The 27,140-nt window shown below is 43.4% G+C and overlaps 1 protein-coding gene across 1 annotated transcript; it reads right to left on the bottom strand.

Moving 5' to 3' along the window:
* Positions 1–1,527: 1,527 nt before the first annotated feature.
* eif3ea (eukaryotic translation initiation factor 3, subunit E, a) lies at positions 1,528–27,140 on the bottom strand. The gene is made up of 13 exons (XM_079226909.1): positions 27,044–27,140; positions 24,756–24,873; positions 24,385–24,502; positions 22,985–23,027; positions 21,899–22,003; positions 16,743–16,868; positions 16,319–16,443; positions 13,210–13,336; positions 12,397–12,498; positions 8,777–8,886; positions 3,390–3,492; positions 2,795–2,929; positions 1,528–1,706 (listed from the first exon to the last, which is right to left on the bottom strand). Exons 1-13 carry the CDS (start codon positions 27,131–27,133, stop codon positions 1,671–1,673), a joined length of 1,338 nt encoding a protein of 445 aa, XP_079083035.1. The 5' UTR covers positions 27,134–27,140; the 3' UTR covers positions 1,528–1,670.

The following is a 27,140-nucleotide window of genomic DNA, read 5'->3' on the forward strand; positions in this document are numbered from 1 at the left end:
CAAAAAAAAAGTTCCAGGCCACAGTGGTAGTCTTGAATCTCGAAAATGTCGAGGGGAGGAAGAGAGTGTGGCAAACTGGGGAAAGTTCAAGTTATACTTAGCAGCGTTCCACGTTTGCGGCTCCAAAATGGAAAGAGGCACACACACACTTGCACAAAAAAAGTCAATGTCCAGAAATACTTTAACATGACATTCACAAACAAAGCTGACACATTACAGCTCACGCGTGAAAACACAGTTTTATTGTCTCCAGGGATCTGCTAGTGTCTCGCTCTAAAAAGGTCAGTTTGGTCTCAAAAACATGGACATTTAAACATCTACAATTTAAAAACCTCCTGTTGAAGAAGATCATGTGATATGGTCAGAAAGCTCCAGAATTTATATTTATAAATTTATATTAAATAGATCTTCAGCTGAGATTGTTTTGTCAATTGCTGCATGTGAGATCTAGAATGATCTATGGACCCCAAATCATAGATCTAATAATTAATAACACATCCAAAAGCCATCGTTTGAGGAAGCAGGAGGGTAGAACTCTTTAAAAGGGTTCTCGGGTTGGGGTTTGCAGGGACGGCAGTCACCGATTGGTCAACCAATCACAGCGCATCAAACATCAACAGATGACTAACTGTAGAAAATGCTTTCTTGGTTTCACAATAAAATTCACTGTAGTGATGGTAAATATTACACAGCAGTGAATGTCATCTCAGTGAGACAAAACCACGGTTCCTGTTCGTCGATTAATCTCTCTTAAATTATTAATGTAAGCATTGCACTGCCAACTCCTGGTGTTCTTATTCCAAACTTAAACTTGGAATAATAATTTGCAATAGCCATGAGTAATGTTAAGAGATTTCTTTTTCATAATTAAGAAGTGTTTTATACACGAAACTGACAGTTTTCGTACATGAGTAATGATTACCTTGCAGCCCGCCGGATCGTGGGACCTCTAGAGAAAATGGATTGCAATCCTCAGATTGTCCATTTTCCTCCTCTCTGAACGACAGTGTCATATTTGAGTTAAAAAGTCAGATTCGGCCCTTAATTTAGTGACAAGACACAGACTTTGGAATTCGCCCAAAAAAACAGGTATATTTCTACATAAAAACCTGAAATTATACATCAGAAGAAATACATTAAAAGGCAAGTGAAGGACTGAAAGTCTGTTTGCAAGCAATTGTGACAAAGAGGGAAGCAGAGGGCTGAGTTAAAAAGACTGTCCGTCTGGCTAATGGTCCTTTACGGCTCTCGCTCTTGTCCACCGATGGGTCAGGATGACTGGCAGAGAGAGTGACCGCCGGTTAGCTGACCGCCTGTCATGGTGAAGCAAACCACTAAAAATACTATAAAACCCGACAGACTAAACAGCCATTCATCATCACTGCGTGCATGCGCACACAAGCCGCATCACAGCCTCGGCCGGCCCGCTCGGTGACTCAACATGCCCGTTAAAACTTTTAGTATTACCGATGGAGGAAAGTCGGCCGCTCGAGCTTCGGCCATCCAGAAATAAGGCAATGAAAATGGTTTCGTTGGACACTTTTATTGAACCGGTGATGACAAAGTGCAAAAACGGCACTGTGTTTCCTTTGAGATACAATTGTGGAGAGAGAAAAAAGAAGAAGAAGCTGTAACTCCATGACTGGGATGGATCCGTCTTCGTTGTGTGGCTAAAATCCAGTATCCTGACCGGCCCAGTTCGGTGTCTGCAAAGGCGAAAAGTGTAAAGAAAGATTAGACGATTCGTAGCTCACTGAGGCCGATCAAAACTACATCACGCTGTGGGAAAAGTAACGTACACATGCAAGCAGTTAAGAGCTGACGTTTTTGCTGTGAGGGTTGACAGGGACCGCCGCCCCAGATGGTAGGCAGTAAATGTTCACTATATGTAAGTGATTTGTAGCCTTGAGGACAGCAGGATGTAATGGCGCTCCAAGAGCTGTTTGCAGCCTCTTTTGTCTAATTACAAAATCTACTTAATGAGTGGGGCCTTTACTCTTTTTTTTTTGTTTAAACAGGACAGGGTTATGGCAGCACTCCTGCCACAGATTTGCAAACAATAGAGTGGGGGGGGGTGGTAATTGAGCACATCAAAAGATGGCCACTTGAGAGCTGCACAGTAAAATGAAACCGGTAAGATGTAACATGTCTGTTGCAACTCTGTGGCCTTGGTGCTGCCAGGCCCATCAATCTGATGTGACGGCGGCACGCTGGACTTTAAAGAGGGGAGATGGACGTGACACCTCGCAGCTCCGGGTCGGAGTGTGTGTGCGCGATTTCGACATTGTGTGTAGCTGCAATGCTTGAAAAGTATACATACCACACAAAAAGAAAAAACACACACGGTCAACATCAAAAACACACTTAAATGGGATGACGAGACCCCGAGCCAGACATCTGCAGCAGGTCCTAAGTGCAGGGAACTCACAGGGAAGTGATGTTCACCAAAAGCTAGTGTGAGGGTCCGCCTTATTTACATTGCTGGGCTGAGTCACAGAGCTCAGGCATCATTTTATGGTTGTTTGGAATCTACCTTGTCATTAGGCCTTTGAAGGGCAATGGAGAGATGAAAGCGTTGGCTCTGTTAAACTTGCTCTTACTGGCTTATTTCGTGTAAAGAGAGCTTTTTGTTGATGGTTATTCATCAACATTCCTAAGCCTTGTTCTTTTGAGCTAAACTTTTGAGACACATTGAACCGGGTCTCATGTTTGTTTGACCTTCAAGCGGTCTGATCAGCTGAGGGGACGGGCGGTTTGTGTGCATTTCTGGTGGTGCAGCGTGTGCTTTACTCACCTCGTTCTTGGTGCTCTGCGCTGCCTTTTTCTCAATGTTCATGGCCAACATTTGGCTGCGGAACGAGAGGCTCTTGGTCTTCTCGATCACCTGCTGGTAAGGTGATATTGCGTTGTTTCCCATCACCACATGGCCCTAGGAAGAGGGACAAAAACAACAGAGTCAACAACCAATCGCATTCGGCCTCGCAGACACACCATCCTACAAACGCCAACCAGAGGCTGCTTCGGTCCCATTCACATCTACTGTCGGTCGGGCACATCGAGGTAATTCTATGTCATTCTGGAGGACTGGGCTGTGATTTGCTGATTACAGAGAACTGTTGTAATGTCTATGCCAAAAACATGCAGGTTCAACACAGAGCCTCACAAAGGGGACCCAACAAGGGTGAGATACGATGGTTACAAAGTCTTTACGGGCCACCTTTCAATTACAAAATCAGGAAATAAATAATGTCTCCACATCCCTCAGAAAAAAAAAAGGTCTACCACCAATAAACTCCCACACCCCCATTTGCAAAGGGCTGCTTAAAAGGCTTTGATTAATTAGTTAAGTGCCGAGGCGACTGATTGAGGAAGCAGATGGAAGGCCTCACCAGTTTGGAGTCTATCTTTGCGTCCAGCCTGGCGTTGCGGATAAGATTGACGATCCATCTCTCGGCATCCTCGGGCGTCATGTTCAGTTTGTCTGCCAGCATGCTGTTGAGGAAACAGAGAGACATTAAGCTCTAACCTGGGCATGAGGCAACAGAAAAAGAAGGGAGGACAGTACTCCGGGCAAACTGGCCCGAAAAATGAAGAGAACACCCAAGGACGTGGACCCCGACTCGGGGGTCAGTCGATGCTGGCATGGGACTACTGGGACCATATGAGGACCTCAGAACGAATGAATCATTCCCCGACATCTCTTTTGAAGGATTATGAAATCCACCACCATCACTGCTGCCTCAGATTTGTGATGTACCAATTTAGCAAATAAAAAACCTAAAGTTTGCACTGACTCTTCCTTTACAGATTCCACTGAATCGTCTCATTTCCATGCAGCACAGCTCTACCGACGGCAATGTTGGCACGTTCCTCAACTTTTCCTCTGGAGTCATCATCAGATGTAAAACAGCAGTTGGTATAACGCTTTGGTTTATGACCAAATACTACTCAGCCTCAGCTGTACTTTGTGTTCAGTGGTAATTAGCCAATGTTAGCATGCTAACACACCAAACTAAGACATAAGAATTCTAGCATGCGGATAACAAGCATTCAGCTCAAAGCTCTGCCCGAGCCGCCAGCAATTATTGTTCAAAAGACAAGTCTAAGAAAACATTTTAAAAGCCTTTTCGTAATATAAATAAAACTAACTTAAAGTGTTGATGCATATAGGAAATATGTCATAGCACCAAATAACTCTCAGTAAAGCGCTCCACTGCATCATGATGGATGTGGCACATTATGTGCAAAGTGACTTATTTTTCATCTGACAAGGCTAATAAACGGCCTACATAGTGTTGTGTGGCAAAACAAAAAGTGTAGGACATGAAACCCACCCTGAAAACACTTCTAATGGTCCTCTACTAATGGAAGCTTGATTTACAGACTTGGAAGAATAACTCAATTAGAAGTGCTGGGACTACCCTGTCGCGGCTACTTATCCTTTTATTTTTATTTTTTTTGGTACCTCAGTGCGGGACACACTCTCTCCCCACCTGGCTGCCGACGCTCGTCATGACACACTGGTCACAGTGACCGTCCCTTTAAAATGAGCGGCAGGTTGGAGAGCGGCCCGCTCTTTGATACAGCGATGCATCACGGTGGAGGGAGGGGAGGAGGAATGAGGGTGGCTGGCATTCTTTGATCCAAAGCTTTCCCCAGTGCAGCTGGCTTCCCCTGTGGCTTTTAAAATAACTAGACCCCCGCTCAATACCCCCATCTAGACCCCCTCCACTCGTTTCCTGCCCCCTTCCTCTTGTCTGACCCCCACCACGCCTACCGCATTTCATACAAGTCCCCAATAAATACTACTCCAACCCTCTGTGCACTGCCCAAAATTACAGCAACCATACGTCTCGTCTCATCTCAAAAGCAAGAGATCTCTCCCTCCGCTGATAAAAAACAAAACCCTACTACACACATATACTTAGTGAAATACTGTAGGTACCAAATGTGTCATTGTGAATAGGAGTTATAAGGCCTTTATTAACACAGTTTACTCTACTATCACATCCTGGTCCATTCATCCCATTTTGCAAGACCCCTTTCGGTGAGGGAGCAAGAATCTGCCCAGACCACGCCACTTCTCACGCCATGGCCCCACAAACACCGATCCCACCACCAGCAATACTGGTTTTAACTGTCGCTCTCAGAGTCGGATTTATTTCAGACATTCTTCTGGTGGGAAGTAATCTTCGGGATTTGTGATAATGTCTTTCTTACCTCAAGGGCTCACAAAGGCTGCCACTTTCTAACCCACGACTGTTGGTGAAATGGTGGCAAAGCCGCACACAGAAGGGAAATGAAATGACGTCAGTGTCTGGATGAGGCATTAAAAGCATAAACAACAAATAAAAGCATTCCCTCAGCATAACGAGCCAAGCAGGGGTTGGTCTCCAAAGTGACAGCGGATTTCTCTCAACACTTTCACCACAACTAAGTGATGAGGAGGTGGATGACGGAGACAGAAAAGCACCAGTTGAGTTGATTCATGTGCGTCCCAGTAGCCCATGGGAGGGAAAACGGATACAGAGAGACTGATCAACCTGTCACTCACATCGACATACTACTAACACAGCTCCGCTGGACAACTGATTACACGTCGGGTCATCAGAACCTGGGGAAACCGATGCTTGACAATGAAATTGCTCCTCTGGATCATTACAGGGAGCCTAAGAAGTTTGGAAAAGTGTGGGCTGTCTGATGACGCGGGTTTAGGTCGTGATGGATAACACATGCCTGGGATCAAAGAAGACACACCATTAACACAGATTTTAGACTGCAGGCCTAAATGTTGCTAATGGAGAGTAAACGGCACATCTACCAATGGTTATAGCTCCAATCTATAAAAGATGATGTAATGCAACACAATCCAATCAAAAATCACTATGTACATATAGGCTCGTTATTATGTCCAAACCTGTATCTTGCTCTTCAACGGTGTAAAAACTAGTAAAACAATCGTCAACACTCACTGACATAACAGCCATCACTTATTTACCGAACAATCAAGTAATCCCGAGGCAAATTTGAATTCAATTTGTTATTGGTTCCCATTTTACCCGTGTGATTAAGTGATTGCTGCGCCGGGATACTGGGTGTTTTGTTTGGCAATTCAGTAAAGTGGGGGCGCATGTCAGTCAAGTCCAGGTCAGATATGATGATCAAAACAAACACGATCTGGTTTCCTCGCCGGGGGGCGGGGGGACCTAACTCCCAACCTCTAAACGTGATCCGTGCAGCATAACACAGGATCACAGAGTGCCCCCAAAAGGCCCAGGGCCTCGGCCCGTACCAGCCAAAGCCCTCTAATTTAATTTATAAAGGAAAGTCTGGCAATGTTTTCCGCCCAGGAAGGACATTTGTATATCAGAGGGTCACTTTATCTCATTGTCTCTCTGAGAGGTGTATGCCAGTGACCCCTACTTAAACCTCAGGGTGAAGGGGAGAGAAGAAAGAGAGGAGGATGGAGCCAAGAGAGGGACTGGGGTCAGACTTATGAAACCCACAATATTGACATCCTTTGGCCCTTAAGCCAAGCAGACAGCCTCCACGACTGGTTTTATTTTACACAACCCTGATCCTGTTCCTCGGGGGAGTGGGATCACTTTCATTTCGACCCCTCACTCACTCAGGCTCCTGAGCTTTCGACTTCAGGCTCTGGGACTCCGTCGGGTCTCAACCTCACACTTGGAAGAGAGGGGTCGGGAGTTGGGGGTCTTGCTTTGTTAGGAGGATCCTTCTCAAAAGAAGCCTCCTTCTTAACAGGGCTGGCCTAAAAGTAATGCGTTGTTAAACGCTAACATATGAGGGTGTTTGTTCGGGAGACTGAGCCATTTGGAGAAAACCTTGCCTTCGCCTTGGGGTTAAAATTGATTTTTCGGCGAAACCGAAATAATCGTGTGGTCTTTTTAAATGACTCCATTGTGAGGCGGAAAGATCCTCAGTGTTGCATCCAAATACACAATACACTGCTACTGCCAGTGAGCTGTTGTGTACAAATACAATCTGGTGATGACGGTGGGGGGAGTGAGAAACGGCCAAAATGATCATGCGTCTAAAGCGTTTACTCAAAATGTCAAAGGACAAGTGTGTATTTGAGGTCAAAGCAGGGTCTCGCCACTGAAGTGTTCATGGAATTAAACCCTGTAAATCAAACAAGGACAACAAAGCTACATTGGAAACACACACACACACGGGACACTGAAAAGTCTAGACAAATGTGTGTGTGTGTGTGTGCGCGCGCACACATGCAATTATGAGCGCATCCGGAATCACAGATCTACTGCCTACAGTACATTCTACATACGCCTTTATTGCATAAAATAACTCAATTACGCCAACTTCTGGTCTACTTTTGTGTCCCAAGCCGTGGGCAAAAGGCTAGCTAAATATCTGTGAAACCATCATAGCCAACGGCTATAAAAATGTCCTCATTAAAAACAGCCATCAAATTCATTTGAGTCCACGCTTGGGGCGCAGAGGGCTTCTGGGTAGAGGACTAATGACTTGTAATTTGGGTGCCTTTCAAAAATAGACGACGTTCTGTCCATTGTCATAACACCACCGAAAATAAAAACAGAAGTCCCTGAAACTGCCCCTAAATGTGTGTTCCTGCTTCAGAAACCTCAACAAACAAGAAAAAAAAAAAAAGGCAAAAAGGAGAAAAATCACCGTTCGACTTCCTCTTTCAGTGTTACCACTAACCTTTGTGGTCCTTAACAAGTAAATGGATCCAATTGCAGTAAGTCTGCCAAAAAGAACCCGGACTCCTAATCAATTCCAGACAATCTGCAACTGGAGATTTCGACAGGGCCTGATCATGTTCCACGGTTCAACCTTGACTCCAGACCTCCACGGCTCTATGTAACAGCCAATGCCATCATTTTCGTGTCAACAATAGTAATTCATTCCCTCTTCTCCAAGGAACATTGTGCGTTTGTGGGCCGTATTTGAAACACAGACCTTCCTTCAAATCGTCCATGTTCAGTCAATATAGCCTTTGAGAGCAGCGTTATGCAGTGTAAATAACGTATGCATTACCTAGTATGTACAAATCCACCGTCACAAAGATGGGGATTAATGGCAGAGAGCTTTGTCACTCTCTAAAATGGATGTAAAGAAACATTCAACTCGTATAATATCTCTTAATTGCAGACAATTATTATTTATTTTCTTCTCTCTGTCCCCTTAAGCTCACTATAATTAGCATTGACTAAATTTCTTGGTTTTGGGAAAGCGTCCCAGGTCAATTTATTTTAATGCAACTAAACTGGATTTTGAACTAGGAGTCAATAGAAACCTACCAATCTCACTGACCCCCCCTATTAACCGAAATAAAAGGAGCTGAAGGATTCCTGCCTGTCGCAGCAGCTGGGAACGTCTAAAAGACCCCTAAACCCTGACCTCTTCCTTGGAGAAAGCGGTCCATGAATTGGCCTCGGACAGGTGGTCCTAAAAATTGAGGGCGCAGAGCAACCTGTGGAGACCTGGAAGCAGTTAAACCTCCCAAAAGCTTAATCCTCAAGATGTGTGGGGTCAGCATTGGCTGTGTGAAGAAGGGGGCAATAAACACTTATCACAAAGCTCGTGCTCTTACTTCCCGTTTACATAGTGCTTACGACGTCTAGTGAGAGCACATAAGACTTCCTGTTTGTCTTGAGGGATGAGAGTCTGAATCCTGTGCTGCAACATGGTCAGGGGGGTAAACGGAGAGTGTTGTGTCCCCTTGAACCACAAGTTTAACGTCACTTTATTCGCATTGCCCGGCGGGACTAACCTGATGCTGATGCACTGGTGAATTCTGCAGAAGGTCTCAAAGATGAAGAGGCGGGCATTCTCGATGAAGTCCTCCAGGCAAGCAACCAGGAAGAAGTCGTTCACGAGAACCTAGGAGACAGAGATATTACATAAGAGCAGGGTGAATACTACACAGTTATTTCGGCCCGTTTATGGGTCTGCCTCAAAGTCCGCCTTACAGCAGTTTAAGGTTCGAGTGAGGCCACAGTGAAATAAGTCAGTTTTTCTTAGTGAGTCTACGAAAAGCTCTGGATAATCAAGCTGGGCCCTTCAAATCGACCGGCAACGGAGAGTCATGAGTGTGGCATTAAAAGTTTCAATCAGTCTGTCTCTGTGCAGTCATGTCTTATTCAATTAAGGAAAAAAAAAAATCTATTATCCCAAACCAAATCCAAGACATTTTTGATAAAAAAGTTAGAGTAAACAGTGAAGGGAGAACCATACTGGCTACATTATTAAAAAGTGTTTTATTGAGTTCCCTGTGCAATGGCAGTAATCCCGGGGCCCCGCAGGGTGCTTCAATTCAAAAACAAACTTTCTAAATCATGAGACAGGAAGAACAGAGCCTACCACAGAGAAGACCACATTGTCTGTGACTTATCACCAGTCATCTGGTCTGGTGGTAGTGTCAACTCTGCCAGTTCCTCAGCTAGAGGCGTCCAACGACCGTAGCGCCACCAGTCCAAATAAACTCACAGATGAGAGCAAGTCTTTTCAGCCGTCCGCACGCGGCATCACCTGTGGCTTGTTACAGTGAGATATACGGCCGTGCTTAGACACTTTGACACTGCCGCATATGGCCAATTCATCTACTGTAACTGCTCGTGACCCGGCTATGGCCCCCCCGAGGTACGGCTGTGTGAAATGCTCCCATTTCTCACCGCTTGCCGCATTCCAACTCTCCATTGAGCGCAATTTCACATCGCAGACCTCCATCTTCAAAAGTCCTCCTAAGATTTACCCGTGCTTTGTTTGCTCAAGCTCAGAAAGCGGCTTTCTGCCCAGAGTTCTGCTTGAATAGACCCCAACTACATGGCGCTATCAGGCGACGTGCATTTCAGCCATGACAACGCTTATCTAAGGCTGATAAACTTTGAACAGTTAAGTGCCCTAATTGCTGTCATCTGGGATTCAGACCACAGAGCTTAAACAAATTCTGAGAAGGCTTTTATGCCCAATCTGAGGGCCTGACTATAGGTAGACCTATACTTTTCATTCCTTGACATGCAAGCATCTAACATCTGACAGTGATTCCAGAATCGGGTGGAGTGGGAAAGAAACAAAATTGGAAAAAAAAAAAAAAAAAAAACAGTCCAAACAGGACAACTTAAGCCCAGCTAAACTAATTTTGAGAGCACTTGGCTCAAACCATTACACAGGGTACACTGAACCAAAGCAGAGCTGAAAACAATACCCATATCTTGCTATTACAGCAATCAGTTAATAGACGGTTCACACTCTTCTCAATGCCTCAGAATTGATGCATTACAAATGCTCATCAAAACGGGAGCCCATCCCAACGGAGTATCCGTTTACCTCAATCACTCCACAGCATGTGAAACCGCCCTTTAACTCTGAAATAATGCACTTCATTATATATATATATATATATATATATATTTTTTTTTATTAAAGGCGTGAGTGTGAATTTCAGCAAAAAAGAAAGAAAAGAGAACTGCATTACAGGCTTCAAACAAGACCATTTGGGGGGGGGAAATGTTTGCAGACCATCAAAGGAAATGCATTAAAGGGTGCTGTTTAACTTTTTTGGAACCACCCACCTCGCTAGACCTGCTTGTGAACTGAAGGAGGTCAATAGAGGGCTTTTGTGCCTACTGGACATGCTCTGATAAGACTGACGTGTTAACAGGCACCTGGAATAACGTGGGCTCGGACCTGAGCGCTAGTTTGGTTTTGAGCAACTGTTTAAACCACAGTAGAGTCTCTGTAAACAGAACCCCATGAGGCGAGGTCAGGACCAACCCAGAGAGTTCCTAACAGGTGTTTAACAAGGTCGGTGATTGAGGGCGCGTGCCATGTCTGAGCTGAAATCGGATACAACTCCAAATATTGTCGATAGTAAATGTCGTCATTTGGTGGTGGCCCCCGGAGGCCTTTGCACAGGAAAAGTCTTATTTTTCTCTTGGAACATGCTTTACATTTTTTCTGACCATGAACACACATTTCTTTTTGAGGGTATAGCCAAGAAAAAAAACAATCGTCCCCAGTGAGTTTGATTATAACGTCCTCATTTGTTAAATAGAGATTCAGGAAGTTAAGTTGAAGACTTAAAGGAATAAGTTAAAAAGAAACAGAACGGCCAGTAAACCGCTGACATGATTTATACATATTTACTCCTGGGGAGGAGCCATTTGATCGGACCAGATGTTTCTCATTTTGAAGGTTTATCGTCAAGAGGAGGAAGATGAAAAAGGGGCCAAATAACCCAGAGTTTTGTCTTTCATTCCTCTGCAGGTCCACATGATCAAGTCCGTTGGAGGAAACCAAATTACAGCGTGTACGCAGAGAATGAACCACATGATCAAGCTACAAAAATACACATGAAGCACAACACTAGTTAGGGCACCTGCTCTCTTACTGGTTTACCGGGTGTGTTCCTTAGGATCTGACCAGCCCATCATAAGAGGGTCTGCTGGACGAATGCCATCAATGCTACACATCATTCATCCTTATGTTGCACATTCCTCTTCTTAAGCGTAGCTGCTTGTTTTCTAAAGCAAAGTATGACAAAGTAGGAAGTGGACGCTCCCTCTATGGAGTATATCAGCACTTTAAAAAAAAATTATAAAAAAGGTGCAAGTTTCGAGATTGGGAACATTTCTATTCATAGCTAACGCTGCTAAGAGCGCTAACAGTTCAAACAATGGCTAACGATGTTGACCTGAAGGGGGAGGGTGGGTGCTAGGCTTCCGCAAAGACATTATCAAGATATTAATGCTAGAATGCTGCACTCTAAACACAGCTCCTTTACATTAATTTGCATATTTACTTCCTTATTTGAGGTCACAGTAATGTATCAAATAACATTGATGAGCAAATGTTCAGCTTAATTGTAAACATACAAAGAGGACTTTTACAGTTTACTCATTCTATTCCACATCAAGAACTACTAGTTACATCTAGCCATTACAAACCAAAATTGAAATAAATGCTCTAAATGGGAGGGCTATGACAGATCTCACTCTTAAAACGAGTGTCTGCAACCTCCGCAGAGACCTCCGCTTATAAAGCTTTTACTGTCAACTACTAGGCTGATGGGTCAATTACAGGCCATAGTAAAAATCTGACTGCAGCCTGAGTCATGCAGTGTCAAAGAAGACCTCTATGTCTGATACAAGGCGCAGACTATCACTGTTCGGGCTGAATTGGACCCACGCAGACGTCCAGCAGATAGAAACACAGTGATTGGGGAGAAGGTCAGACGGAGATCACATGATTACTAACGATGTTTACTACCGTACTGTGCGAAAGTTCAGGAGTCTGACCCGGGAAAAAAAACGAAGGTCCTTAAAAGACCTCAGTTAGGGAACAAAAGCTCAAAATGAATTTTTGCCGAGGGTTACTACCGTGGTTACTCACCGACTCGCACTCCCTGAGTTTCTTCTGAGCATTGTCGAAGTCAAAGTTCACGTAGAGGCACTCCACGAACTCTGTGATTGGGTCTTTGTAGGTGTAAGATTCCTGAAAAAAAGAGAAATCAGAATATAATCAAATTAATCAGCGTGCCAAAATACATCAATATGATTATGAATCACAGATGCTTTTTTTTTTATAAAAGGCAACTTTTCTCATATATTACGATGGATAGAATAAAGCGGACATAAACGTCATAAAACATACATGTACATATTTTGCAAAAGAGTAGAATAACATTAGCAAAACAGGGAGAAAAAATAATCAGAAATCCTTGGTTGATTTAAGATGGTCATAATAATGATTATGTAGTCAAAATAACAACCTACAGGGCACAATAGTTAAATAAACATAACACTTTACAAGTGCTTGAGTGAAAGCACATTCTGAACTCTGAGCCGCTCCGAGACGGAGACCCAACCTGACCTAAAGGCCACAGAGCAGAGAGCACTGGGCACATGTTTTAGTGATTACTACCAACAACCCACCGAGACAGTGCTTAGATTCCTGAAGTAGCTACTGTCATTTGGTGGAGAAGGCATCGGTGGTGTACACATTCACCAGAAGTAATGAGTTCAAGGCTTTCCCAGCTTGGATCTAAACCCATACACACTCCCTGAGCTTAAAAGGAAGTGTTAGCAAAGCTATTGGGTTACATGGTCAGTTACTCATCATCTAGAGCCTGTGTGGCCTTTAAGCATTGACCTGATAACTGTGTGTACCAAGGGTTTGAATACAGAAAAGAAAAAAGTGCAGTACCTGCTGAATGACCTTCACCAAATCCTTCAGGACCTGCCGACGCTTGCGGACATCCTTGTTTGTAATGATCGCTGTGGTTAGGTAACGCAAGATGTGTGGGCACATCGTCTGAATGGCATTGAGGTATCTGGAACAAGGAAGGATAAAGATGATCATTTATCAGACTGATGTAAGCAAAGACTTGATCTTTACAAGGACACATATTATAACATTTTGGCTGCCCATCGGGCACCTGGCATTTAGAACAGAGGCAAAGCCTTTGCCGCTAACACAGAGACATGTCCTAACAGGACCCTCACTCCTGGACATGGGTCCCAGCATTAAGCCATCTCTTTCATTAGTGTCCTATGAGAGCGAGGTGGAAAAGGAAACCCTGGCAAGAAGATATAGATCAGTGAGCAGGTACCTGCCCAGTAGCTGAAACCCAATCCATCAGGGACTGATGTTTCAACCACAGGTCAACTGGCTGAGGGCTGAACACAAGAGACGGGGCGCTGTTACGGGCTAATCCCACACCAACTCTGGAGACAGAGTTCTGTAAAAACAACGCACAAGGTCTGCTCACACTAAACACACACACACACACACACACACACACACACACACACACACACACACACACACACACACACACACACACACACACACACACACACACCAAATCAACAAACTGTGTAACCAAAACTCCTTATTGGTTTCTATCTCCTCCACTCAACCCCAACTTTACCAAAATTCTATCTGAAAATAGGAAGTGGAGTGGGCCCCTTCGGCCTGCAAAAGCTAAAGCCAGAGGAACACGTGGTGTTCAGAGGAAGAGCGCCGACAACAGTTTAATTAGCTGAAACAATTGAAGGGATAGGGGACCTGTGGCAATAGTGATGTTGAGTCTAAAAACAGCAGCGGGCTGCTTGGCAAAGCCATCGCCATTCTGGTTTTAGGAGGGCTCTCCCCCACCCTTTGTAGTTGCTTGACTCCCGTGGAAGACCGCAACTCTCCGCACTGTGTTCCTGATTAACTTACACCTACTCACTCTCCAGGGGAGGCTCCAATAGCAAGCAATCTTGCATGAGTCACCGTACCATATCTGAGGGGATGGGGGAGTATTCACCCCACTCCACTCGGGAGACTTCATCTTTTTCTTTTTTTAGTTTGGAGGCAACAAGCATCGCTGCTCTGGTTTGCTGAGGATGCTACTGAGGCATGCAGCCAAGAAATCAAGTATGAGTTCAAATTTCCTCTGTTCAAGGGGGACTGTGGGAGAACACAGATGAGGGACACGCTAATGGGGTCACATTTCACGCTCGTCTGGAAAAGAAAATCGAGTGAAACAATTGAACGGGTGATATAGACAATCAAGTGACTTGTGATATATTACTGCGGTAGCATTTGCCCAGTGTGCACCTGTGTCATACTTGGTTACCGAGCACTGTTTCCCTCGAAGCCAGTGCGGTCTGTCAATAGTACACAAACACAGATTTGGACCAACATCTGCTGACTGCAGGGGTAAGGGAGGTCAAATGTGGAGCTGAAGGCCAGCCACTGGTCACTGACTTCCGCCAAAGGAAGTACTGACCGTCAAAGGATGGAAACAAGAGCCAAGCCTCAGTGGGGAAAACATGAGGTTTCCCGACTGTGAAACTGCAAAGCACACAAAACTACCTCAGTTTGTCCACACAGATGGTTGGGTGAGCTTTTCAGGAGTAATTATTGGGCAGGCCTCCTTAATCATCCACAATAAAATTAAAAACTAAGTAAAATCTGGGGAACCAGACATTTGACTGTGCTGTGTTGTGGTTGCCTGTCATACCGTCTGTGGAGGCCAATCATCTGTACAATTATACAAGCCTGCAATCAGAAGGGGGCGGGAGCAACGACATCAAAATAGGCGGTGTGCAAATTTTAACGCAGCGTATAAAGTTTCCGATCTGCGATACACATGGCCTCGTTCTCAACTTGGAGAGTAAACAGACCACACAAAAACACACTTCTGAAACCACATTATAAATACCAGCAGGGTTCAGGAAGAAGCCCACCACCCAAAAAAATGGGTTATTAAAGCAAATGGTTTTCTCCAAATCAAGTAAATGTTACATAATCACCTTTTCAAATCCTCTTAAGCTCCGGAATTACCTTTAAAAAAGGTACAATACCACTTTCCATAGAATATACTTAAATATGGACCCACGAAATAAAACTAAACTTTGAAATATCAAAACCATTCACATCCTGAAAATATCTAAAAACATACATACAATCTCAAACATGGTCACAATATAACAACTAAACCGACTATTATCAAAACACACAAAGCCTCAAAGTTGCTATAGTCTACCAAATATAATGTCTACAAAATATTAACTCTATGCTCATTTCCAAGTTCAAACTTTGCGACGCACCACTTTCAGCTTCAAACAAAGCTAAACAAGTTAAAAAGGAACTTCACACAAGAAAATTCTACACAACGGACATAATCACATATATTCTTGCTATATTTTAACTTAAGTCATGGTCTGTAAAATAACAGATTTTTCTGTTCAAAATGAGCTGGGATTTGATTCAGCCATATTCTACACACAAGATTGCCGGACGGCAGTTTGACTCGTTTTCGGAACTAGGTACTTTTCTCGATTATGATTTCCACTAGCACCCCTTCAATGTCGACCGGATCGTTAGCTCGTCGTCATAGCGATAGCGCCGTGACAGTGTATCTCTCGCTGAAACGTTTCATCGGCACCCAAACAGAGGAACGTTAAAATGTAGTGTCGGTTTTGTGGGCTGCCAATAAAAAAAAAATCTGGGTTGACTGGATATAGAAAATTGCAGTTGCTATTGATGATAGCTTGGCTATTTAAAACAGCTCACACAAGTGACTCTTCTGTGTATGTAAGAACTGGTTTGCAGCCATGCCTTTCATTGTACCTTAACGGGTTAACAGACACAAGGTTCAACCAAACTACAGAACTTTGGCCTTCCTGTTGCCCTTGTTTTGTGGAAATGGATCTTATCTTTACGACTTCTTCCAGGTATTCTTGTCAATGTTTCGCAACTTCCTGGACGTAAAAGCAGAGGTTAAAGCAAGAAACTAAATAATACTATAAAGGTTACTTACTGTGGCTGGTACAGAAAGAGCTCAATGATATTGTCTCTGCCCTTGGGGTGGTTGAAGAAGACAAAGAGGGACCAGTGAATGAGCCATGTCCTCTGCTGGAGAGACTGGAGAGGGGAGGTGACCGACTGGACCAAGACCGAAATACAGGTAGGAGAGAAGAAATGGAGGAAGGTGGAAAGAGAGATGGGGTAAGGCACAGGAAAGAAAATCCAAGTGCTGTGGCCTAAATGGACAATAATCATCAAACATTCAACCACTTCATACTCAAAATCCAAGTTTTTAAGTAGGTGTGTGTGTGTGTGTGTGTGTGTGTGTGTGTGTCAAGATGCCATGCCGGAGCTCTACTGAAAGCGAAATGTCAATATGAGAGTCCATGTAAGGGAATCTAAATGTGGTATCAAATTCAGAGAAGTGTGGCATTTACGTTGTTATCGATAGTTTCTCTCAGGCGGGTGAGGTCCTCCATGGCAGCCTCCCAGTTCTGCATCAGGATCTCAGAGGCCAGCTTGCCCCACAGAGAGTTCAGGGCATTCCTGTCTGTAGCCGGGACCTGGGGAACAGACATGGTGACCTGTTAAAACCTGACGCACACAACACTACAACATGCAAAACAACAGTTTTTCCACATTTCTTCCTTACACAGGTTGGCAGACATACACAGTGATACTGGGCCATTACTTGCTTGGCTTTAGTGGCCTCTTGTCTTACTTGTCCTGGCTGAATTGATTGAATTATGTCAGCCTCATTGAATGGAACTTGACAGAAAGAGAGACATGGATCACGAAGGACCGTTTAGCTCTAAATAAAAACAAATCTGCTGCACTTTTAGATTGTACAACCACTGCATTGCAGTTGACCATAGAGTTTGATCGCTAGATTACCACATTAAGTAAAGGCATATTTGGAGCATGTGTGTCTTCATGCTGTCTGAATAGCCTGCTCAAACTAAACCACGTTGGTTGCCGTGAAGTTCACTTGATCAGAGGTTATTAGATTGCCTTATTTACAGCATTACGGATCAATAAAGTTGGGGGATACAAAAGAGACACAAAAACAAAATTGAACCAGCAGAGGTCCAGATAACCCAGCTTTTAGTCACTATACCATAAAACACCGATGTAGTGTTTAAAAAAAGACTGTTTATATCACAACTAAAATGATACAACAAATATATGGATTATCCACATTCCACACCTCAACAATCCAGAATTTTGCTAATAACTTCAATTAATTGAGAAATGAGCAACCTAAACCTGAAAGAATAACTACCAATTTGATGGGTGGGGCAGACACACCTAGCATCTCACACAGGGGTGGAAGGAAACTCCCCACTAGACCCAGAACACATTCCTCATGATACGGTTTTAGTTACTGCACAATGCCAGCTGGTGAGACAATAATACAGGCTGTACAAGCTAGGATTCAAATAAAACTACATCATCCCCGACAAAAGGGCGCGATCTGCTGCTTTAGAGTCGACGCCACACATGGAGGGCAGACTCATGTTAAGTTTCTCAGAAAAACCTGCAGAAACCACTTTGAGATCTAGTACTTTGTGATGGCCTTTGGTCAAAATGTTGTTTGTCTCATGAAAGAAAAAATATTTAATAAATCCATTCATGATAAATATAACTAACTGCAGCTTTAGTAGCGAGACTGAAAACCCAAGAAATAAGATTGGTAAAGAAATATTCCGGTCTGGTCGTCAGGCACTTGATATACACACGTTAAATGTGATATTTGTGATATTGGCTTTGTTAACTTTTTTTAACTCCACTTCATTCTTGAGAATGATAATTGCAATAATCCCCACCCATCTCCCTCAGTAACTCTGGACAACTCTGTCGTTATCACAAGGTAATTAGGCTGAAATATGAACTGATGCTAACAAGACACATCTTTGTGAGGATAATCACTCACAAAAATGTCGCAGGCTACTGTTTCTGATTTCAAGAACAGACTAAAAACAAACAAAAAAGAAAAAAAGAATCAGGTAATGAAGCACAGGTTGAGAATGCCGCTGAACCTCAGAGAGGCAATCACTCTGTAGTAGGACACTGGACTACACCCCGGAGCTCATGGGAAACTCTGCGCCACAGTAGTTCACGATAACACCAAACACCAGACGCCGTGACATGAGTCAAGCAGGAAGTCAGGGTGGGTGTCTGCTGAGCGGCCAGAGAAACCTAGATCCTAACCACACACCCTCGTCCGCCGTCAGACAGCCGCTGAAGTGGACTGTGAGACACGACAGACGAACCTAAATAGAGGAAACACGGGAAAAAAAGAGCAGGTTTCCGCAGGAACCCCACAAATTGGTGAAGATTATTCGGATAGGTTTTTTTTTTTTTTTACTTGGCAAATACCAGTTAATCTCTGATAACATGTCAACGAGCTGCTATAATGAGACGGCGGGAGGTCAGGGGAAAACATTTGGAAAAGCTCCTGCAGTATTCCCCCGAAAGGAGAACACAGTGAATGTGCTGTGTCCATCTATCTAGTACAGCAGCAGAGTTACTTTGATCACAGACCACAACTAGAGTCCATTATGAATGAGTTTTTTTTTTTTGTGTGTAAAAGTCCCAAGAAAGATCAGCATTGTAGCAGTGAGAGGGAAAAAAATGCTCCACTGCCAGTATAAAAGGTCAGAGTTTCATCTGTTGAAAGTGTTTGTTATTTTTTTTCTTCCCCAGTCTCTTGGAAGTCCCTGCCTGCTACGTTTGGCTGACCTTCAGGTCATTATGGCAACTTTACACACACACACACACACACACACACACACACACACACACACACACACACACACACACACACACACACACACACACACACACACAGGCCACGCTAGAAAAGTTTCAGTACCTGGGTTTTTCCAACTGTTACCTTAAGTTTCCAATGGTTTGGGAAATGGGCACATTTTCGCTGACTGACCAGCAACAATAAATTGACTGTGCTGGAGATCCGTTGGGATACTTAATCTTTATTCTTAACATCCAATCCCTGCATTAAGTGATGATATGAATAAGTTGCTCTTTTTGGGCTAGGCCACACTGTAACTAGACCTGAGGCATGGATTTTGCAAGGCTGGCTTCCTTAGTTTAATTGACTGGGTTTCCCACGTTAACTGACTTTATGGAGCCTCACCTCTCCCTTACGGGGGAGGGAGAGACAGACAAGGGGCCTGTGAGGAAGGGAGGTCCACAAAACACAGAAAGGCAGAGAGGGGGAGAGCGGTACACAGACTCCCACTAATGAAATCCATTTCTACCTTTTTCACGTCTAAAAAGCCTCTCACATTGTCAAGAGTAAGCAACAGATATCCAGTTACAGAGCTTGATCTGCTTGGAACTCAAAATGAGGGGTGTAACAATTTTAGGGGTAAAAAGAAAATCAGTGCTGGACTTCGAACAACATACCTCAATTAGAGCAATTTTGGTTTATTTAGACTGAGTTGCAAAGCCATAAACAACTGTTGTTGGAACAGTGGGACATATCCGTTTGCAAGCTTTTGAAGACTTCTCTTAATGCTTTCTTTTTGTTGGGGAGTGGAAGTGGAAAGCTCGGGTGAATTACCCGTCATCTTGTCTCAGATGTTACTCTTCCTTCTGCGGATTTGAGCAGATCAGTGAAAGAACCCATCAAATGAAGTGCCCAACTGCTTTGGGTTAAGAGGTTTTTTTTGTAGCAAAAGCGGGTTCATCATCGCTCAGAGGCCACTGCCAAGTCTTCCCAGCACAGTGAACGTGCATGACTAGCCAGAGCCACTGACATCCGAAAGACAGGAGGCGACGCAGTGCAGTATCAAATGCCAATTAGAATGGGAACAAAAGATGGTCTTAATGTCTTTCACTGTAATGAATAGACACAATGTTGATCTTATTCTTGCCCATTCTTTCAGGGCTGGTTTTGGCACGAGTCTCTGCTTTACCGCAAAGCTGAATGCCGAACCAAAGACAAACAAAAGCAGGACGACAAGTGAGTGACACTTGGAAACCCACCGACTACACAGGCTGGTTCCGCTGTTCATTATAGGACGTTCAGTTGGGTTGAACTTACTAACACTTGATGCAAGATAACGCTGAAGGAGTCAAAAGAGAGGCAAAGTTCTGCTGGAAATGTGGTGTTATTACAACTGGAACAATAATCTAAGTCAACAAGGGGGGGATGTCCTACATGTGACCTTGAAGGCAGCCTCAGTGTAGGCAACGAGTGACGCCAGCCAGGCGCTGCTGCTTGCATAGTTAATGATGTAATCACCTTGGATACAGACCTCATAGCTGCTGTATAGTTCACGCCCCTTAGTAGGTTCACAAAATAGGCTCTACGGTTGCGACATGTGTGAAACGTACAGGTGCTTGATTTCTATTACGACAGGCACAACACGCCGTCACGTAACACAAAGTCTCTTGCTGTCAATTTCAGCATTTCTAACCGAACGTTTTTTTTCTTGACATGTCCGTAACTCCTTGCCAACTCACTGAGAATGCAGATTACTGCAAGGATGCAGCTACCAGTATACCTCTTCTTTTGTAATGAAAGAAAAGCCTGGTACAGAAGATAAAGCTTCATGGTTAAACCTTCATTCACATTTCAAATAGAGACCCCTGAAAAGATTGCAACGTTCAAACAATTAAAACGCCAAATTATTTGAATGGGACCGTGGCAAAACTTTTATAACCAATGCCACTGTAAGGTTTTTAAGTCTTCTAGCCTGTCCACTGCTTAGTTCATCTTTCCCTCATTTCTGGGGGCAAAGGGAGAGAAGCCAAAAAGGCCAGAACCCAGGCAACAAGTCTCTTTGTTTATAGAGGTAGGGAGTGTGCATGTGCACTGACAAGAATACTGCCAGTACCCTCTGTGAACTATAATTATATTATTTTGCATAACATACATTGGCATTATTATATTATTTGATTCTTTTAAAAACATTTATCCACCTTTGGATTGGGTAACATTTTTAATACAGGGAAGAAACCGCAGCCTAATGAAAAGACACCGCGCTGTGCGCTGCCTCCCTGAAGCAGCTTGCAAAATGTGTGCAAACCTCTCGATGCTAACTATGAGAGGCCTTGCATAACGTAAGCACACCATAAGCTCAGAAGTCGTGACTAGGGACTCTCTGGCCACAGCACTCAAATCAATAAGCTGTCTACTGAAGCCCGCCCTGTGAGCAGACTACAGACAGATTATGCAGTCCGGTCCACCACTGATCACTTGGCCCAGTAAAAGATCCTACTCAAGTCTTAGAGCAGCATCCCCCCTAATACAAAAGACGTGCGGGGAATTGAACAGGCACTGACGTAAGCTTTTCATATTCAATCACTTCTAAGTGTTCTTTTCCTCTCCTATGCAAGCATTGGCCTTATGTGGAATTAAAGCAATTGGGCAAACATGATGTGATGTTCAGTTTGAATATGTCAGAGAGATGCCTTAAGCCAGTTTATAAATGGGGACAGTAAAATAGTACACCCTGTTAAGTGAAGTAAGGCATGCAGTTATCAGCAAACATCACCATTAAAGGTTAACTGGTGTTGGACGTAGCTGGCGCTGAAAAAAAAAAAAAAAAAAAAAAAAACTTACCAAGACACGGAAGAAGTAAAGGTATTCTGCAGCTCCGGAGTAGTTTCCGCACTCATACTGGAACTTGGCATATCTGTACAGCGTGTCCAAGTACTCCTGACGGAACTTTAAAAAAAAAAAAAAAAAAAAAGGAATACGAGAGTATCAATATCACAAACAGAGAATCGCTGTCGGGCCGAGTCAAAACAATACATATTTTGGAATCAAACATTGTGCTTGCTGTGTAATTTCATGCAGCTGTGGCGCCTAAGGAAATCCCCGTATTGTGTCATATATATTGTTTTATCAGGGCCGGGGTGAGTCATCAAATGGTACTTCTCAAACATCTGGGCTGCATCGAATATATTGTACGACATGGTAACAAAATTGCACAGTTAATTATAATGTTTTCATATTTATTTGTAGCGGAAACATAATTTCCCCGCCACGGTGCTAAATGAACAAAGAGTAAACACTGTTAAAGCATATCGGTAATATTTCACATTTTGTGACAAATCTGCCAAGAAGTGGTCACGTCAACTAAGTCAGAACGATAAATCGGCAATCCTTTCAAGCCTGCTGGTCTTCCTATATTTAACCGGCCCTCCTGCTGTCCAGCATCTCCCAGCAGTCTGCACTGACGTCAGGCCATTCACTAAGATCCAGTAGAACCGTGACGGGCAGTGGGTGCTCCGGGCCAACCCAAGCCTTTCCCACAGCACGCTGAGGGGCCCCGCGCCTGGACAGTGTGGAGGTACACTGAGGACAGCGAGGCAGGTCAGCGGGATACCGGAGTGGGAGGGGACCGACGGAGGGGAGGATGAGGAGCCAAACATCACGGTAAATATAGAACCTCCGGCATTCTTGCGGCTCCATTCACGAGTCCGGAGCGTTTATTCTTACCAAGCCACCACAGAATGTAAATGTCCGCGGAATTTGTGCAAGCCATACAAACCCTGAAAATGAGTTAAGGGTTTTGGGAAGTAACTCTGCATTTCCCTGCTTGGCCGGCCCCTCCCACGTCCCCCTAAAACAACCATGGGTTCACACAAGAGCCATGGGAAATGCAGTGAAGAAGTGAGATGTCAGCAAATCAGGCCAACTTACGTTGTGCTTCTCCGCCAACCAGTCAAAGAGCATTCGTCCATCTCTACGAAAGAAAAAAAAGACAGTTTACTGTAGTTAGAGGCCATTTAACTTGAGTCGCCGTTTGGCTGACATTCTGGGGTTCGGAGTCCCAATTCAGGTATATTTTTCCACTTCTGGTTTAAGTCAACAGCTGTACATTAATCAAGACCACTTTTAAAACTGTGTGATCGGCTGTTTATTACATTTTATTTGACGACTACAAATCTATCCAAGCCATGTCGAACAAATTATGTCTGGAGAGGAAAGTGAAGACACATTTCTCAACACAGCTTTTGAGTCTCCATGGCTTCGTCAACATAAAGGTATGCATTGGCTCTTCTAAACTGTAGTATCGCCTGTAACCCAAAATATTGCCATTCATGGGGACAGCACACCTTTGTGTGTTCCTGGAGTACGTTCACTTGTATCGTTTAGGCCAACGCAGAAGTCTTCACGGCTTCCGCAGAGGCCGTGTTGAAAACATCTTGTATTTTTGCTTTGCACTTGTTATGAGATTTAGATGAGTCAGCTGCTGAGCTGTCCGACAAGTGGCAACTGTTCATGGAAAAGACTGCACAGCATTACCGCCACCTTCTGCACCGGAAAAAAAGTCAAGGGGCCGTCAGCAGCACGTTGACTCAGAAAACCCCCAAAAGTGTTTTTCACTGCTTTAACAAGTTCAAACAAATGAGAACATGCATCGTAGCTCACTCCAATGGTGATCATAATCCATAGAGTGCGTCTTATAGTGACAGACTGTTCATAGACATGGTACTAACATGATTTATTATAATAGCTGGGCTTGATTTCGGGCTTCAGCAGTTGTCCAAATAAAGCCGGGTAAGGCGTGCAGGCCTATTAGCTAACTGTTCAATAAAAGTACTTAGACCATTAGGTTCTATTACCCAGTAAAATGCTTTTTGGATCTGCAACGGACAGGGCATTGGGACTTGAATATTAACCAATTCCTCATTTCCAGCACTGTCAAAAACAAGCAACTGCATTGAGCATAATTTAGGTCATAATGATGGAATACAACTTGTGCATGTCCATTGGCTTGAGTGACAATTCTTCATGGATCCCAGATGAGTTTCACAACATCTTGTGTCTGTTATTTGTTACGTCTGTAGTCGCTGACTTCCCTTGCAAAAACCCAGAGAAGGCTTAATATGTTTTTCATTGAAAATGCAGTCCCACAGAATCCTTCTTCGACGCTGCGGTGCCGTTTCAAATAACAGGTATTACTAATCCCAGATCAGAAATACATTTCATAACCTCACTGGGGCTAATCGTGCCTCTCATAAAACTCTATTTTAGGATAATGATTCAATTGAGAGAAATTATACTACTTTCTATTTAGCAAAGGAAACCGGCTTTACCTGGTGGACTGCATCTGCTTTGTAGTCTCTGGGTCCTCAAACATTTTCACAATGGGCTCCGTCTCGGACTGAAGCTGCTTCAGCTGGGCTACGACCTCTGTCCTCTTCTCTCTGAGAGCTGACACAGGGAGGAATAAAGAAAGTCATTAGCTACAGCAACACCATAAACCAACATGTACAGCTACCCCAAGTACTGAAAACACTATGAAAGTTTACTGCTAAATCAATGCAGAATGGAGTAAGTGGCGTAGTGCAGAGCCCCTTTACGATTTCCATCGAGCAACATTAATATCTTTCTTGGTTTTATATGGTGGTTATTTCTAGAAAAGGCGGGATGAGGGAGTGTGTATCCACCAGGCGTTAGCACTTACTATGGGGAACCTCCTTATCGGAGTAAAGGCTTCTGTACACGTCCATGGCGAAGTCCACCATGTTTGTGTCACTGAGGAGGTCCAGTTTTCCATGAAGCAGCTCCTTTTCATTGTAGATCTAAGATACAGGGACAATGACAGAAAACAGAGTTGAGCGTGGTGTTTTTGTACAATATTATTATCTAACACACAGGAGGAAATTACAAAGAACCCCCCGCAGACAAACAGGGGTGGAGAGTAGCGAGGGCGAGGCGAAAGCCCAATTATATATAGCATATGATTTATCGCCTTTCATTGGAAATATATTGTGATGAAATCATATAAATAAATGATACACAACCACGTCTATATTGATAATATGCACGTATCAACTCATATTTCTCAGAAAATTTGATAATTTTACACAAAAATGATGAATTGAATGAGAAAATAGTCGCTTTTCATCAGTCAAGAATTTTGTTAACCTAAATGGTTATTGCATATAAACTATGTATTTATTGATGCCCAGAAACATGCTATATTATGTTGGCCATATCGCCCAGGCCTTGTCGTGACTCCTTACAAGTAGCCTAATGCAAATTAGTGGGGGTTTTTATATATACGAGGAACTGTAACTGTTTTTTGGATGTATATCCACTAAATGTTCCAAGTATTACTTCTTCAATTCACGGTTTGTTTATTCTACGACTGGAAACTTGAATCCGGTGACTGCACACGCTTCCACTGGTGGCCATGTTGAATTGCTTCTGAGGGATTAACAGAATCCTCTCTTTGAGCAGATTTTGGTGGATTGTTGGGACAGAATAACTACATTTAAAGCAGGCCGCCATGTTTGGAAAGGGAACGCAGAGAACCAGCGAACAATCAGGCGCATTCCACAGCAGTCAGTGGGAAGAAGACACTTTTTCATCAACCTTGACTTGCATGAAATGACTTGTGCATATACACAATAAACAATATTAAAACATAAATTGACTCGTGAATATATTGGGCCCGTACACACTAAACATTATTAAAACATAAATTGACTTGTGAATATCTTTGGCTGGTACACACTAAACAATATTAAAACATAGCTAGATGGACTCGTAAATATCTTTGGCCCGTACACACTAAACATAAGGTTACTTGTGGTTTGAGTAATTTAATCTCAAATGTTTTATTTTACTTTTTATTTGAGCAATTTTGATAGGAGTTATTGTACTTTAACGTTACTCGAGTAAAGAGTTTCAGTAACGTTAGCCACCTCCGCGGGCAGGCCCAGACAGAATGGCATATGGCTATAGGGTAACTTGTGAATAAAACAATATATATATATATATATATATATATATATATATATATATATAGTGTTAAAACAGCACAGGCACTGCTAACCAACAAACGTTGAAGGCCCAATAGTTAGTCAAATGAAAATGGACCTGACGTGGTTATTAGCTTAGCAAACACGTTAGCTGCTAGCTCGGCACCCGTATGTTACTTTACGGGTGCCGGACCAAATAGTAGTCAACATCGTTAAGAACGTTACATATCTTCCGACTGTTAAGCAATACGCCATGAACGTAAACGAAATATGCGTCCCGTTATGTTATTTTATTATTGCAAAGGACTCGTGTTTTTCAGCTTCACGGGTTAGCATAGCCCGTGATAGCTCACGTATGACGATTTCATTTCCCAGTATAGAAGCTACTGGGCGGCAACTGGGCTGAGCCTCAAAGTGCGAACATCTGAGAGCACCAGCGAACTATGGTTGTAGCGTTACAACCATAACGGCGTTTAACCCAGCTAGTGCTACGAGTTTAGCTGAGGCGAACAATCACCAGAATCTGTACCAGCGCGTGGCTGAACCACTGTGAAGATGGTGTAAATTAAAGGGTGACTTCCGATACTATATTTTCAATGTAAAATGAAAGTGAAGCGCGGTAATACTTAATAATAACCTAACATAATAGTAACATTAATCGTGGTGATTATTATGAAATATACAACTGTGTTTTCACTGAATGCGCTGATTTAATCGCTTACACGTTGTTCTGTAATTTACTTTGTCCTGCTCTTATCAACAGTCTCCGGTTCATTTGGTCAAAAGTAACGTGCTTTTATTTTGAAGGCATGGAGCTACATATCCGGCTCTGCTCCGGTTGAATGCGTACACTTTACACAGCTACAGAAAAATGTGACCAACTCCATAACGCACACAGCTTTTAAACCTGTTTGAAAGCCGTTTATACTTGTTTTAAACAACGAAAAAATGTAACGAAGTGTTTACATGTTTATATATTTCATACCTCTTTGACAGACAGGAACTCCAGCAGAGGAAAAACGAGATGACGGTCTAAAAAGTGAGCAATTTTGGTGGTGAGGTCGTATTCCGCCATCTTTGCT

Source organism: Taurulus bubalis (genome assembly GCF_910589615.1).
Source record: "Taurulus bubalis genome assembly, chromosome: 12".
In the NCBI taxonomy this organism is placed as follows: domain Eukaryota; kingdom Metazoa; phylum Chordata; class Actinopteri; order Perciformes; family Cottidae; genus Taurulus; species Taurulus bubalis.